This window comes from Dendropsophus ebraccatus, chromosome 5 (assembly GCF_027789765.1).
Source record: "Dendropsophus ebraccatus isolate aDenEbr1 chromosome 5, aDenEbr1.pat, whole genome shotgun sequence".
NCBI classification, from domain to species: Eukaryota; Metazoa; Chordata; class Amphibia; order Anura; family Hylidae; genus Dendropsophus; species Dendropsophus ebraccatus.
Window position 1 is genome coordinate 115,971,912 of NC_091458.1, and position 17,027 is coordinate 115,988,938.

Genomic DNA, 17,027 nt, shown 5'->3' on the forward strand with positions numbered 1-17,027 from the left:
CCCCCCCCCCTTACCTTTCTGCACATTGTATAATGTACTGAATTTGCCCCCACACTGTATCAAGAGCCCCAATACATACAGTAGTTACCTTATAACACTATTTCCACCATTCAGTGATTACATATTACATAAAAACTGCACTAAACAAAACAGAAAGATATCACCATTGATACCATTACATAATACCGCCACACCATGACCCCTATCAGTACAAGCCTATAACAGAGTGAAGTTACATCCAGTGACTCACCGGAGGCGTCTTCTCCGATCAGAGTCTGTCACCTTTTCTTTTTCTCTCCATCCAGCCTGGGCCACCTTGAAGTCTTCTCCTGGCTGTGAATCTTCTCTCCAGAATCTGCCAGACAAATATTTTAGGCTCCAACACATACAGTAGTTAGGTCCCTTGTACCCCTATACAGTAGTTACACCCCTCTGTACTCCTACATAGTTACACCCCTCTGTGCCTCCATAGTTTTAAGGTGTCCCTGTAGTATATAGACCCTCATGTGCTCCTCCAGTTATATACAGCCCTCCTGTGCGCTCCCCCATTAGTATATAGCCCCCCTGTGCACTCTCCCCAGTAGTATATAGCCCCCTGTGCTCACCCACAATAGTATATAGCCCCCCTGTGCTCTCCCCCAATAGTATATAGCCCCCCTATGCTCTCCCACAATAGTATATAGCCCCCCTGTGCTCTCCCACAATAGTATATAGCCCCCCTGTGCTCTCCCACAATAGTATATAGCCCCCTGTGCTCTCCCCCAATAGTATATAGCCCCCCTGTGCTCTCCCACAATAGTATATAGCCCCCCTGTGCTCTCCCCCAATAGTATATAGCCCCCCTGTGCTCCCCCTCAATAGTATATAGCCCCCCTGTGCTCTCCATAATATATAGCCCCCTGTGCTCTCCCCCATAGTATATAGACCCCTGTGCTCCCCAATAGTATATAGCTCCCCTGTGCTCCCCAATAGTATATAGCCCCTGTGCTCCCCAATAGTATATAGCTAACCTGTGCTCCCCAATAGTATATAACCCCCTGTGCTCCCCCATAGTATATAGCCCCCTGTGCTCCCCCATAGTATATAGCCCCCTGTGCTCCTTAGTAGTATATAGCCCCCTGTGCTCCCCATAGTATATAGCTCCCCTGTGCTCCCCCATAGTATATAGCTCCCCTGTGCTCCCCCATAGTATATAGCTCCCCTGTGCTCCCCCATAGTATATAGCCCCCTGTGCTCCCCCAAAGTATATAGCTCCCCTGTGCTCCCCCATAGTATATAGCTCCCCTGTGCTCCCCCATAGTATATAGCCCCCTGTGCTCCCCAATAGTATATAGCCCCCGTTCTCCCCCATAGTATATAGCCCCCCTGTGCTCCCCAATAGTATATAGCCCCCGTTCTCCCCCATAGTATATAGCCCCCTGTTCTCCCCCATAGTATATAGCCCCCTGTGCTCCCCATAGTATATAGCTCCCCTGTGCTCCCCCATAGTATATAGCTCCCCTGTGCTCCCCCATAGTATATAGCTCCCCTGTGCTCCCCCATAGTATATAGCTCCCCTGTGCTCCCCAATAGTATATAGCCCCCGTTCTCCCCCATAGTATATAGCCCCCTGTTCTCCCCCATAGTATATAGCCCCCTGTGCTCCCCAATAGTATATAGCCCCCTTCCCCCCCCCCCCGTAGTATATAGCTCCCCCTCCCATATAACATTGAAAAAAACAAACACTGTTACTCACCTGGGTCCACGCGTTCCTCTTCTCTTCCCTCCTGTGGCCGCACTTCCTGCGGTCACAAGAGGCTGCACTCCCCTTACCCTCGCGCCGACGCTCCAGTGACGTCGGGCGCTAGAGGGAGAGCGCGGCCTCTTGTGACCGCAGGAAGTGCGGCCACAAGAGTGAGTGACTGACAGGGAGGGAGCCAATGGCTCTCTCTCTGTCAGTGTCGCTGCTGCTGCAGCGCTGAAGCGCCGCAGCAGCAGCGGACGGGGGCAGCGGCGGACGGGGGGGCCCTGCAGGGGGCGCCATGGAGGGGTAAGTAGATTACCCATCCATGGCGCTCCCCCCTGACAGGCTGGTGGCCGGAGCCCTGTGCGACCGCACTGGTCGCACATAGCAACGGCCGGCCTGCTCGGGGGGGGCCCCTTTAACCAGTGGGCCCGGTGCACGTGCACCATGTGCCCTCTGGTTAAAGCGGCCCTGATTGAATGGCCAATGCCTCCTGCTGATGCCAGGCTCCTGCACTATGGAGAATTGTGTGTCATGGTCCCTGGATGCATGGTTTTGTTTTAACCATATACATGCTGCAGTCAAAACTATCAACATCTGTAGTTGGCCCCTATGGGGGTATTTCTGTCCATAAATATTGGGGTCCAGGCTCTGACACCCCAAGTGACAACCGCAATTACCTCTGCAGGTGTCAGTCTATACTGCTGCCATATGTATAGCAGCTATTACATGCTTACAGCCAGTGTTCCTTCTGTCCTCCCATCCATTCCGTCCCCTATCGCCCGTACAGTCACTATACATCACCATCCAGGGTGTAGAGGCGGCAGTGAACGGGTTACGGCGGAGCCCCGCCCCTCCTGGCGTCACTATATATAACCCATTACCCACAATCCTCTCTTTCTCTTCGCCATCTTAGCCGGCGCCATGAAGTGAGTGACAACTATGTGCTATGGAGTGTGTAGAATGAATCTGCTGCCATCCTGCCCGCCGTGCCCGTCCTTCTCCCCGCCGCTATGGGCAGGCAGCGGGGCCGGTACCGCCAGCCGCTCACCGCTCTCTATTTTGTGTCCACAGGGTCGAGCTGTGCAGCTTCAGCGGTTACAAGATCTACCCGGGCCACGGGCGGCGGTACGCCAGGACTGACGGGAAGGTATGGCGCGGGGGAGCCGGGGTGCTGCGCGGGGTGTCTGGGGATGTGCTGGCGGTGAGGCCGCGGGGGGTGTGAGCGGCTGCGGGTGACGTGTAGGCCGCTGTGAGACCACGGAGCTCCGGACTGCCGGCTTCCGGCGCTGTGTGTGCGGCTCTGGGGCACGTGACCGGTGTGTGGAGCCGGAGCGGAGCAGCATAGGAAGCCGCTGTGTACAGCCGGGCCCTTATACATATCCCTGGGTGATGGTACTGGCCTGTGCAGCTGAGCATCATGGGAAAGTGCTGTGTACAGCCAGGCCCATATACATATCCCTGGGTGATAGTACTGGTCTGTGTGTAGCTGAGCATCATGGGAAGGTGCTGTGTACAGCCAGGCCCATATACATATCCCTGGGTGATAGTACTGGTCTGTGTGTAGCTGAGCATCATGGGAAGGTGCTGTGTACAGCCAGGCCCATATACATATCCCTGGGTGATAGTACTGGTCTGTGTGTAGCTGAGCATCATGGGAAGGTGCTGTGTACAGCCAGGCCCATATACATATCCCTGGGTGATGGTACTGGTCTGTGTGTAGCTGAGCATCATGGGAAGGTGCTGTGTACAGCCAGGCCCATATACATACCCCTGTGTGATAGTACTGGCCTGTGTGTAGCTGAGCATCATATGAAGGTGCTGTGTACAGCTAGGCACTTATACCTATCCCTGGGTGATACTACAGGCCTGTGTATAGCTGAGCTGTCAGGCATCATAGGAAGGTGTTGTGTACAGCCAGGCCTGTCTATAGCTAAGCTGTCAGGCATCATAGGAAGGGGTTGTATACAGCCAGGCCTTACTACATGTCTGTGGGTGATAGTACAGGCCGGTATATAGCTGAGCATCATAGGAAGGTGCTGTGGACAGCCAGGCCCATATACATATCCCTGGCTCATAGTACAGGCCTGTGACTAGTGGAGCAGCATAGGAAGGTGCTGTGTACAGCCAGGCCTCACTACATGTCCCTGGGCTCATAGTACTGTACAGGCCTGTGTATAGCAGAGCAGCATAGGAAGGTGCTGTGTACAGCCAGGCCCATATACATATCCCTGGGTGATACTACAGGCCTGTGTATAGCTGAGCTGTTGTGTTCTCCACACTTGCTTTATGGCTTGTCTCTAATAGTAACAGTATAGATGGCTCGTACAGATGTATATCGGGTCTGTCACTCTAGATGGGGTAGTCCATCAATGTGAATAGAACCTTATCCAGCGTGGGTAGAAGCTATACTGAGGCTGCAGTCAGTCTCTACATCAGTCCTATGTGGCCCAGTGGTTTCACCAGCAGCTGGGTAATGCTTCACTTTCACTGTCTATTCAGCCACAATGGCTCTGCTGCATCTGTGTATAGTAAACTATATATAATGTAAGCTTTTGTTTTTATTAGGTCTTCCAGTTCCTTAATGCAAAATGCGAGTCTGCATTCCTGTCCAAGAGGAACCCCCGTCAGATCAACTGGACTGTCCTGTACAGGAGGAAACACAAGAAGGGCCAGTCGGTGAGTATTGTGCAGAGGCCAGGCCTAGGTTTGGAGAGAACTTCTGCTGATCTTCCCTGGTACAAGCCACTAGCACTGCCTGAAGATGGCTCAGTGTACCAGGCAATGCTGCAGCCTACCAGGCGTGTCTGCTGCAATCATTGCATTCAAGGAATGAAGGATTGGTTGGTGGCATTGAGTCTACTAGAAGGGTAGATGCTTGTTAAATCTCCTCTGTTCTCTAATGGAGTGGAGCCCTGAGTATGGGGTCAGTCTCCATATGCCCTGATATTTCTCTTCAGATTGGGGTGAATGTGCTTATCCTTGGGTCCATGCTGGTAGTACGGTGTCTCTTGTGTTGCCTTTTGCTAAGCTTGTAAAGCTTGGTACTGACACTTTGTTTTGCTAACTCTTAAGCAAAAGGTTTAGATACATTTTTAAAGAAGGCGACCAATAAAGATACAACGCAATTTTATTAAACAAATGATTAAAAAGATCTATAAAAAAGGATTATATACAGATGGTATATCAGAAATACAATAACCAGGTGTTCTTAGTATGAGATTGCGTACACTTTTGCATAGATATGAATACAAAGGTTAAGTACTTACAATATCACTAGTGCATAGTCACATCATCTGTCCTTCTAGTATCAGCCACAAGCAAAGCCGCAAGTGGCCAAAACCAAACATCAGCCGCAAATCGGCGCAGGACAGAGAACAAATCACTGCCAGGAACATAACGATACTTCATCTGTCATAGAACTTCAACTGGGGAAAGGCTTCCAGCGATCTGACAGAGACCAAGTCCTGGGCCTACACTATGGAAGCGTCCTTACCATAGGTCCAAACCTCTCTACCAGATGGCTGCAGCTCTCAAGTTTTATACACAGTTAGAATCAATAACTTCATACACTTTAGTGCTGCACTAAGTTTAGAATACACAGATCTCTGTCCTGTTTGTTTGTATTACCTCATGTTAAAGAATAGAATGGCCAGTTCTAATCCTTAAGAGGGCAATACTCACACAATGGGACAATGCACAGATTAATCCTAAAGCAATGATATGAGGTTTTCTTGTTTAGATGATACTATGCGCTATACTATATTCTGTTGAATCACTGAGGCTGGTCAAACGTTTTGTTGGTTCTGAAAACTATCTCCATTGAATCAGTTAAAGCCTTCTTCAAACTTGTTGGATGACCTAGAAGTCTCATGTATACAGTCATCGGGGTCATCCATCAGTGAAGGACCTTTAAAGATGTGAAATGGAGAATGACACATAAAATGGCCGCCAATATGCTTCAAATAGCCACCATTTATACCTAGCATTACACACTTCTTCTCTGGCCTGTTCCATTATTGGGCATATAGTCTGTAGTGTGGTCTATACCAGCCTTGATTGATCCTTCCCTCTACCCAAACAGGAATAGATCAGGTAGGGCAAAGCCACTGGGAACCACCTTCATGGCTTGTGGTTTAGTAGCCTTTTCTTCTATTTTTGTTTAGTCTTCTGTAAGGAATAGCCATTTATTGCTGATGCTATTTGCTACTGGTTGACATTTGTAAGTGGCAAGTCATGAAAAATACATCCAAAGCATTGTTAAATGAATCAATTGTAAAATTTCCAAAAATGTCCTGTTTGGGACATATAGACTAATCCCCCTACATGCTGGCTTTGTGTTGATAACCTGTTGCCCTTGGTTATGACCTGCCTTTGGACATCCTCTGAAGTGGGTTACTTCATCTGCAGTCACCTGCTCTCCTATTAGTATTGGCCGTTGGTCTTCATTACATATGCAGGCGAGAGATTGAGTCTCTCACTGTTGTAGGGAAACAAGGACGTTATCAATTCCATGGGGCAGAACAGTATAATGTCAATTTAGTTTACTGAAAAACCCCACTTGTTCTTATTTACGTATGTGATGCACATTTGAATTCATCAACTTTGCTATGTGAAACAATCCCTGTAATGAATGTGCACATTGAAGCATATAAAGACACTCTTGTGTATGTTGCCATGTAGTCAATGATTAAATGTTTAAACCTAATTTCTTAGCTGTACTGTGTACCTGCATTATTGCAGACAAATGGTTTAAATATTTCATTTGAATTATGTTCCTTTAGGAAGAGGTTCAGAAGAAGCGTAGCCGCCGTGCTGTAAAGTTCCAGAGAGCTATCACTGGTGCCTCTCTGGCTGAAATTATGGCCAAGAGAAACCAGAAGCCTGAAGTGCGAAAGGCTCAGCGAGAACAGGCCATTCGGTGAGTCATCTGGCTGAAATTTAAACCTACCCAATCCATCTCTGCTTTTGCTGAAATTGCCAATTTTGGCCAACTCACATTGGTGTATAACTAGCTTGAATATTTAGACCTGTCTGCGTAGCCCTCCAGCTGTTGCAAAACTACAATTCCCATAATGTTTGGACCGCCAAAGCTGTGGCTGCTCAGGCATAGGCCTCCCGTCGCCTGCTGTCCTGCTTATTGATAGACAGGGTTAGGGTGAATCCGTCCTGCCATTCTGCTATTGTGTGTGCCAGGTTAGACAGTACTCACCCCACCTGTGTGCTGCTGCATGGATAAACAGCCCATGTCCAGGACTTATTCTCAAGCCCTGCCTGTCTGAGTGGGAGGATTGAGGTTTACGGCACAGGTATTGTGGCTCTAGGGCACACCCGACCCTAGTTTCGGCCACTTTGAAACTTCAATGGTGCAGACGTGAATTTTTATTTTTTTTTGGTCATGATGGATACAATCTGATGTATAATCTGTATCCTTTTAGGCAGTGCATAACTGCTGGTTTATAAACTATTATGCTGGTGACAGGTTTGCCTTAAATGGGAACTGCAGGGTATCTGCAAACATGGGTCACAGGGCTGATGGGTATGGGTTCATCCTCATTGTTAGAAAGTGGGACGAGGTCAAAAATAGTCTGAAAGCTCGGCACTGACTTGATATGAGCAACAAACCTGTTTAGTAGAGATTTGCGAATCGCTCATCTAAATGAAGCAAAGCACTTTATTCCATCAGCACTTAGCTCATCCAGCTTGACTGCCTTCCAGTGCTTCTCCACTCCTTGTTACTCCACCCAGGATGCTGGGAAAAGTTAGATCCAATCCTGGATCCGGATCCATCTTTCAGCACCTGGGAGGTGGAGCGGAGCAGCGATGAAAGGCAGTCTCCTTGATGAGCCAAGCACTTTGTTTAGATGAGTGGTTCGCTCTATTTTAATAAACGGTTTCTGATCTTCCCCAGTATGTGTTGCAATCCTAACGATGGTTTTACACGGAGCGATAATTCGCCCGATCGCACGATTAACTATTTTGAATGAACGATTTTTTTATAATCAGCGTTTAGACGGAACGATACATCGTATGGAAAAATCGTTAAGTGATCGTTTTGCGATCGCTTAAGCCTATCTCACACATGGGTGAAATCGTTGAAAGAATGTTTACACGGAACGATCTGCAAATTTTTTGCGACGATTTGAGGATATGTTGAAAGATCAAAATGAACGATTTCTCGCTCGTCGCTTGATCGTTCGCTGTGTTTACACGTACAATTATCGTTCGAATTAGAGTCACTGTCGTATTTTTTTATTTTTTTTGCAGAAATCAATAGTCCAAGCGATTTTAAGAAACTTTGTAATTGGGTTTATAAGCCAAATCTGCCATTATCTGCATGTAAAAAGCCTTTTCCCAGGTTCCCCCCCCCCCTCCCTCTTTTTCATCCGCTCCAAAAAATCTGAAAATTGTGAGTTGTTGCATGAGTCGTACCCTGTCTGCTCTAGGGAGAGGGGAGGGGGAGGAGGAAGGAGGGAGTTAGCAGCAGAAAGGGAGCTGGGTGACAGCTGTAATCTGAGCTCAGACAGGTCACTGGTGATGGTCAGAAGAGATAACGGGTGAGGGATTTGTAGATTAACTCTTTGTTGTCCTGTTTTGGTCTTTTCTTTAGCTCTCTCCATAGGAGAACAATGAAGACGGGGGAGAGCTTCAAACTGCTTTTTCATGATATAAATGCATTTTTCGGATAATAAACCCAATTACAAACTTTCTTAAAATCGCCTGGACTATTGATTTCTGCAAAAAAAATTCACGACAGTTTAACCCCTAGACGACCCTGGACGTAGGGTTACGTCATGGAAGTCTGTCCCCAGACGACCCACGACCCATTTGTAGATTAACTCTTTGTTGTCCTGTTTTGGTCTTTTCTTTAGCTCTCTCCATAGGAGAACAATGAAGACAGGGGGGAGAGCTTCAAACTGCTTTTTCATGATATAAATGCATTTTTCGGATAATAAACCCAATTACAAACTTTCTTAAAATCGCCTGGACTATTGATTTCTGCAAAAAAAATTCACGACAGTTTAACCCCTAGACGACCCTGGACGTAGGGTTACGTCATGGAAGTCTGTCCCCAGACGACCCATGACGTAACCTTACGTCATGGGTGTTATTCCCGCTATGAAGCGCGCTCCGGAGCGGAGCGCGCTTCATAGCAGGTGGGGGCCGGCTGCAGTGAGCAGCCGGGACCTCACCGGTAATGACACGCTGCAGCGATCGCGCTGCCGCGTGTCATTAACCCCTTAAACGCCGCGACCGCAGCGTTTAAGTGTAAGTGACAGGGGGAGTCCCCTGTCACTTACCGATCGGGACCCCCGCAGTGTGACTGCGGGGGTCCCGATCGTTGAAACGGACTGCTGGAGGTCTCTTACCTGCCTCCATGCGGTCCGATCGGCGATCTGCTACACTGAGCCTGCACAGGCAGGCTCAATGAGCAGAGCGCCGATAACACTGATCAATGCTATGCCTATGGCATAGCATTCATCAGTGTATAAATCAAAGTATTGTATGTACAAGTCCCCCAAAGGGACTTCAAATGTGTAAAAAAAAAAAAAAAAGTTCAAAACACTAACACACTACCCCAAAACCCCTCCCCCAATAAAAGTCTAAATCACCCCCCTTTCCCATTATATAAATAAAACATATAAAAATGAATAAATAGATAAACATATAATATACCGTAGCGTGCGCAATTGTCCGATCTATTAAAATATAACAAGCGTCATTGCGACCGGTAAACGGCGTACACGAAAAGAGGGGAAAAAGTGCGCAGATTACCGATTTTATGTTACATTATATATTTAAAAAAATCAATAAAAAGTGATCAAAACGTCCGATCTTCACAAATATGGTATTAATAAAAACTAGAGATCATGGCGGAAAAAATTACACCCCATACAGCCCCGTAGGTGAAAAAATAAAACCGTTATAAGCGTCACAATAGGCCCATTTTATTAATATTTAATTGCCAAAAAAAGGATTTCATAAAAAAATATATATATAACATTAGAGAATCTGTGTAACCTGCATATGGTTGTGTTCGGACTGACCTATAGAATAATAGTGTCATGTCGCTGTTACCATATAGTGCATTACGTAGACACAGGAACCCCCCAAACGTTACCATATTGCATTCTTTTTTACGATTTCACCTATTTATATCTTCATAAATAATATATTTGGAATTCCATCATACATGTTATGGTAAAATGAATGACGCCATTACAAAGTACAACTATTCCTGTAACAAACAAGCACTTACATGGCTTGTAGATAGAAAACTGAGTGCTAGAGCTCTTAGAAGGGGAGGAGGTAAAAACGAAAGCACTAAGATCAAAATTTGCGCGGTCCACTGGGTCATTTTGGGCCTGGTCCTCAAAGGGTTAAGTACTCTAAATAAATGCATGTTATAGATGCTTTTTCAGCTGTTTGGGTCTGTGTTCAGAAAGTAATTGCTGCTGCTTCTGCAGTCCTTGTGATGAGGTGGTGCAGGAGGGACAGCCCTGTGTCATCTGATGCTGCTAAAATTGACTAGGCCCTCTGAATGTTGAGGAGCCTCTGACAGGACTCTGCTTTGTGTGGCTGAAAGGTGTTATCCTTTAGCCCAGTGCTTCTCAATTCCAGTCCTCAGGCCTCACCAACAGGTCATGTTTTGAGGATATCCCATACAAAGAACACCTGTGATAATACCTGATGCACTCAGGGTGTCCGTGAAGCCTAATTTGGGGGGGAAGGGGGGTTAACAGAAGTGAAGGGACTGTAGTAAAATTGCTATAGTGCATCATATAGCATGTATTTTATAAATTACAAACAGTGGTGGTTTTACACACAAAGAAATAACCTATTATAAACAGTAATATACGGACATGGAGAGAAAGGAGCGGCTGCACGTCACACCTACGGCTGACACTATTGCCTCTCTGCTACATTTAAAAACCAATGCCAGTCTGTTGGTATATAATTTGTGCTAGCACTCCTCCGGTAAGTTCCATGTGACCCCAATTAGCAGGAGGCACCTGTGCACACATGGCAATGGCAAGTACCGTACCTCGTTTTCCCATCCTACCTGCAATAGCAATGGTGGGTATTAAGACCATGTTACCACTTGTGTTGCTTGGTGGCGGCTTTCTCAACCTGCGGCGCCTGCTGGGTTTTTTTGGGGGGGGGGGGCCTTGGGGTTTGGTCCTGTGACATTGGGGTTGCAGGGCAATTCTATGGCCTCCCTTCCCTGCTTGCGCTCGCTTTGCAGGGTTTGCGGTCGCTGACAACAGTGTGGAGTTAGTGTAGGGACCCATGTGAACCCGGGGACCTGCATGTGGTACATGAGGCAATATGGTTTGATCAAATGATATACAAACGTCCTGGCGTTGGTTTTTAAATGTAGCAGAGAGGCATTAGTGTCAGCCATATGTGTGAGGTGCAGTGCTCCTTTTTCTCAATGTCTGTTGTATTACAAACAGTAATATGATGCAAATAGGTCATATGTTGTCCCTATATGACCCTGCCTATCTAGTTTAGAACCCCCTTCAGGCGTCCCTAAACACCAGGAGGGACTCCTACACTGGGAGAGCGTGTGCGGGTATGTCCCAATTAAACAGTTTTGCTTCAAAGAACTGTAATTGTGGGGGAGGAGGCCACAAGTACTATGACTAGATGCTACAGCAGCTTCACTTCTATACCTACTTGCCACTCAGTTGGATTGCCACTCAGACTTTTCTGAACTGTGGCGTCCCTCGGGGCGATGTCCTCTGGTCCATTGCTGAACCAGATGGCTGCTACTTCTGACAGGCTTGTCTTGGCAGTGACTGCCTGCTCACTCTGTCCCACCTCATTTAGTCACTGCAAAGATGAGTCTGTCATGTAAAAGTGAGTGTCCAGCGGGCACCAGAAGACATTGCAGGTGAGCTGCAAGGTAGGAAAGTGTATTTGCAGTGTCCCCAGTAACACTTTCTGTTTTTCAGAATACCCCTTTAAAGTGTTAGCGTTCTATTATAACATTGTACTCATGCTTGAATTACTGCAGGGGTTTTTCCTAACACAGTTAAAGCCCACAGTTTTGCCTTGCTTTCAAATATTAATGAGCACTGTAAAATGAAAGCTGAGCTTGGATTTGTAGCCGTAAGACTGCTTGATAAATCTCCCCCTTGGTCTTTGAGTATATCTTGAAAAAGCGAATAGCGAAATGTGTATAAAGGCGCACCTGATATGGGGTTTTCTTTTACTAAACCTGTGTATGGGTAATGGTGAGGTCTTATTTGCAATTTTTTTTTTTTTTTTTTTTTAGCTACATATTTATGGGTCTGTGCTTCTGGAGTATATTGCGACAAGCAATACAAATTATACTCCCTAAACTGCTATGAAGCACATGTAACACAGAACTATAGGTCAATGTTTTTTCTGTGTTACATCGCTGCAACTATACTTCTTGGACTTTACCTCCCGCAGCTATTGATTATACATTGGCATTGATTTATATATTGGCTCCAGTGCTGTACTGTTAAATTGGATACTGTTAACATTTTTTATTATACTCAAAATTGGATTTATTCAGCACTAGTAATTGTATCTATTTGTTTTGCCCAGACTACACCAGTATCTAGTAGTTCCCCCCCCCCTCCAATTTGTTTTTAATGGGTGTTTTTAATGATTGGATCATGTGTTTAATAGAAGCTGAATAGAAGCTGAATTATGTTATGAAATCTTGATGTCTTGTTTGGAATAGTGTTATGTATGAAGAGTAAACACTTGTAATCATGGCTCCAAGGCTATCAAATGTAAGTATACGTATATTATATCTGCACTGACCACAGGTCCCAGTACTCTGAAAATACAAGCAAAGGCTCCACACTATAGGACAGGATTTAGTTGGCTTTAACTGACTGACCTTTCCTGAAGTCAACTTGCAACTTTTCTTATTCACCCCAGATATTGAGGCTTGTGTCAATTAAAATAGATTCTGAGCTTCTTTAGTCAGGATGCATTACATGTTGGCAATGAGGGTTATGTTCTCTTCCTTTATTACACAAGTTAATCTACCTAATGGTCAGTAATAAAGACTTAACTTTTTTCTTTCATTTTTAGGGCTGCTAAAGAGGCAAAAAAGGCTAAACAGGCTACCAAAAAGGCTGTTCCTGCCAAGGTAAGTGCTGTGATGTTTCTAGAGACAGTTCAGTGCCATTGGGTACAGACAGCATTATTCCAACCACTTCTACATCCATACGGCTTATATGTAAAGTGGAGTTTATGCCTAATATCAGTTAGTCTTTAACCAAGTACAATCCCTTACCAGGGTTTGCTTATTCCCACAAATACACAAGAATAATGGAGATGGTTCATTCTTGGCTGATAATGTATACAGCTTTAAAGCACTGCTGTCATTTGTAACTTCTGACATTGTCAGAGGTGTCAGTGGTCGGATCGCCTGCGATCAATAACTTTAGATATCCACTGCAATCCTGAGATACAGCCAGGGAGAGAGCCTGGCAGTGTGCTTCACTGGCTGGATGAAGATCTGACTCTAGCTCTTCATAGACTATAGTGAAGCAAAGGTCTGACTTGAGTGACAGCCAGGGAGAGATGATGCTGCTCTGTATCTCCGGATCGCAGTGGTCTTGGCAGTAAGGCTCACTGATCAATATCTTTCCACATGTCAAAAGCATTCCTAATAAGAGTCACTATCCTTTTTATAAAGGCAGCTTTATTTTAGTTTAATAAATCCTAACACTCGTTGCAGATTTCCCAACGTAGATGGTTTACATAGTTAATGGTGTCCTATGAGACCTGATCACATGAACAGTAGCTATGCGACAGCCTTGTCCTGATCCTAAATACAATGTTAAGACCACAAATGTCTGAACTGTTCTTGCCGAGAAATAACTAATTTTTTTTTTCTTTTAAAGGCACCATCAAAGACTGCACCCAAGCAGAAAATTGTGAAGCCTGTGAAGATGCAGGCTCCCCGGGTCGGTGGAAAACGCTAAGCGTTGCATCATTCTTGGACATGCTAATAAACTAGTTTTGAAAAATTTGACTAGACTTGGTTTTTAATCTTAACAGGACGGTTTACATGTTGCTGATGTGTGTGCACACCTTGCAGAGTAAATGTGTCTGAACCTGATGCTTTATTGTTCCAGGGCAAGAATCTTAAAGCCAATGTACCATTAGGTACACTTGTGCACTGGCTCTATGCACTGGAGGCAGGTCTGGCACTCCCAATGTGATGATATCCCCTCCCCTCAGTGATGTGGGTCAATGGAGGCCCGTCACAGAGGGGATATAGTCACACTGGTGGGGGGGGTTCTGATGATACATTTGCAGAAAAGCAATGAAGCATCCAGAGATGGTTATAGCTGATGTTTGGGACCATTTTTGATGCTTTTGCAGGGGGAAGGTTGGTGTGCATCTGGCACCCAGATGGTCAACTATTGATGTCCTATCCTGTGAAAATTTACGCTGTATTCACACCTGTAGTGCAGTCTGCAGACGCGGCCTGCACTACAAACGTGCATCGCGGAGCACTGTTTACCCTAGCGATCTGTGCCGCAAAAAAACATCCGTATTAATGTGTTTTTTTTTTTTTGCGGCACGGACTTATGAATGGGGCCATTAAATGTCATTGGTTTTATGTTCTCTCTGCAATTGTGTGCCCGTAATCGTGGACAGAACGGATGTGTGAATTAGGCCTAAAACTAGTATTTTACAATGGTACGATGTTGTGCTGCAAAAAATCACCCTCAGGGTGCCTACACACGTACCGTATCGCTGAGTTTTTAATCGCTGCGTGTTTGGTGCGATTTTTTTTTTTTTTATTATTTTTATTTATTTTTTTTTTACATGCAAGTTTTGATTTTCACAGGATTTTCGTGTGAAAATCGCGATAAAAACGCAGTGTTAAATACGCAGCGATATGGTACGTGTGAAGCTACCCTCAAACAGTAAAGATGCTATGGGTTTTGAAATGCAGTAATGCCAAACATAAAATTCAAAAACCTGCTGGCTTTGGAGCCCTAATGTCCAATCATGAAAACCACCAAGCCGCTGGAACCTAAATGTGGTGCATTTTCCATAAATCCTGCGGCAGATGTGCCAACGCTTATTGTGTCCTGAATATTATCATAGGTGCAAGATGCACTAACGTGTGCCAATAAAAGGTTAGCTGTGTTTGTGCACTAAGCACATGCCCCTTGTGTAAGTCAGGTTTGTTGGGAATTTTTTGGGGAAAACTTCTAATATCCTGAAAATAAAAATCACTTTGTAGGGATTAAAACTGTTCATAAGTGAAAACTTATTTATTCTTTTCACTATGAAATTTTGGACCTTTCCTAAAGGGAATCTGTCAGCTGCAGTTAAGGTTCCAAACGGCTGCTTTGGTGCAAAGTGAGTCATTACCAGGCCCGTTTAGTGTCCACAAACCACTCCCCCGTTTCTCTCCCAGTAACTTTGCAGTATTGCTGGGATTGGGGGCACTGTTAACCGCATTGCATGCATATGTAGAAAGAGTCTGAAGGTGGTGAGCACTGTAACACCTTCCCTCCCATCCATAGCCCTTCTTGTCAGTCACTTGGAAGCTGAGAGCTGCTTTCAGATCCCATACCTGCATACAAATTGTTTGCACAGAGCAGGAATGAGATTAGGAATCGGGGCTTGGCCTTTAGTAGACAATTAGTAAAGCAGGGATGGTAGGGGGAGCAAGCAGGTATTCCAGCTTGCATCAATTCAGGACCCTTGGAAGCCTGACATTTTGTACAGGAGGTAACAGACTTGCCTTCATCCTTGTTGCCCTGTGCTAAAAGGGACATCAGCCGGTAAGATGACTTTAGTACTTTCTCGTTAAAACTTGCAACCTAAATTGCATCTGACTGATTCACTGTAAACAAATTGGCTACAAATGTGTGAAGAAAGTGGTATAAGCACTATGGAATGGTGGTGGGGGCATACTGGTAGTCTCTGGCTTCAGGGAACTCTGGTAGGAAGAATGGTTTAGACTAGAGTTGAGCATTTGTCAATGCTTGAGTAATAAGCCCCATTGAAATCAATGGGAGCTGTGAGAATTTTAGAGATGCCCCTACTTGGCAGAGCGAAAGGGCACATAGTTAATAAAGGCTATTTTAACCAAGGAGCTTTTTTGGGGTGGGTTCAGGGACTTTTGTGTGTTGCACAAGCAGTCACTCTAAAAAATTTTTTTTTTAAAAAAAGATTTCTGTGAATGCTATAACTGTGCAGCTGTCAGTACAGTAAGAGCTTCTGACATAACTATGATGCTGGGAGTTCTCAGGAACAGACCTCAGAACATCAGATGTGTGCATGACCCCTGGCAATGTCTGAATTGGCCAATCTGGAGATACAGCCTGCTGTTTCTCCGGCTATATGTCCTGATCACAGCAGACCTCAATGACGCCTGTAATGAATGACATGCCTAAGTACTGTATAACCATGGTGAGGTCACTGAACTGCTTGTGAGGCAGCGGAAACCACCTTTTTGAACCCCCTGTTTGTCCTGTTACCGATGAGGTGTGCTGTGGTTATTTTTGGATATTTAGCTGATAGGCCTCTGACCAAGGCTGCGCTCCCACCACCACTATAAGTCTGAGTTTGGATGTGCTGCTTTCCTGGAATATCTGGCTGTCCTATTTAGGTCAAAATACAATGGAACTTGGAAAAGGAGATCTGGAGTGTTCCCCCCTTCTCTAGAATCTCTGTCCCAGTGTCTCCATCTATGTACCAATACAATATAATAAGGATCCTCTATCTAATCTGTCACATACTATCTCTAATCATCTATCTATTCTATGTTATACATACTATCTCTCTAATCATCTATCTATTCTATGTTATACATACTATCTCTAATCATCTATCCTATGTCATACATACTATCTCTCCAATCATCTATCTATTCTGTCATACATACTATCTCTCTAATCTATCTATTCTATGTCATACATACTATCTAATCCTCTATCTATTCTGTCCTACATACTCTCTCTCTAATCATCTATCAGTCATCCCTGCTCTCTTCTCTATCTTGCTTCTATCGATGAGACGTGTGTTCCGCCTGGTTGTCCGCTTTTGTGCCTGACCCACATGAAGCCAAGTCGTGGTGGTCTCCCGTGTGTCAGGCTGCCGCTGGCTTCCATGGACACTAGTGGGTATTCCTGCCCTGTTTCTGTATTGCATTCCCCGCAGTGGGGCAGCTCCTCTGCCCATTATGAAGCGGTGCGGGGGATTCCGTGCCGTACAGATGACAGTAGAGCCTGTGCCCGGCCACCCTGCCCGGCTTCCTCCTCACCCCCCGCCTGACTGACAG

General features: G+C 45.5%; 1 protein-coding gene across 1 annotated transcript; it reads left to right on the plus strand.

Moving 5' to 3' along the window:
- The first annotated feature begins 2,611 nt into the window (after positions 1 to 2,611).
- Positions 2,612 to 13,748, plus strand: RPL24 (ribosomal protein L24). Its single transcript, XM_069972450.1, has 6 exons — positions 2,612 to 2,652; positions 2,798 to 2,873; positions 4,292 to 4,402; positions 6,508 to 6,644; positions 12,803 to 12,860; positions 13,621 to 13,748. Exons 1-6 carry the CDS (start codon positions 2,648 to 2,650, stop codon positions 13,699 to 13,701), a joined length of 468 nt encoding a protein of 155 aa, XP_069828551.1. The 5' UTR covers positions 2,612 to 2,647; the 3' UTR covers positions 13,702 to 13,748.
- Positions 13,749 to 17,027: the final 3,279 nt, after the last annotated feature.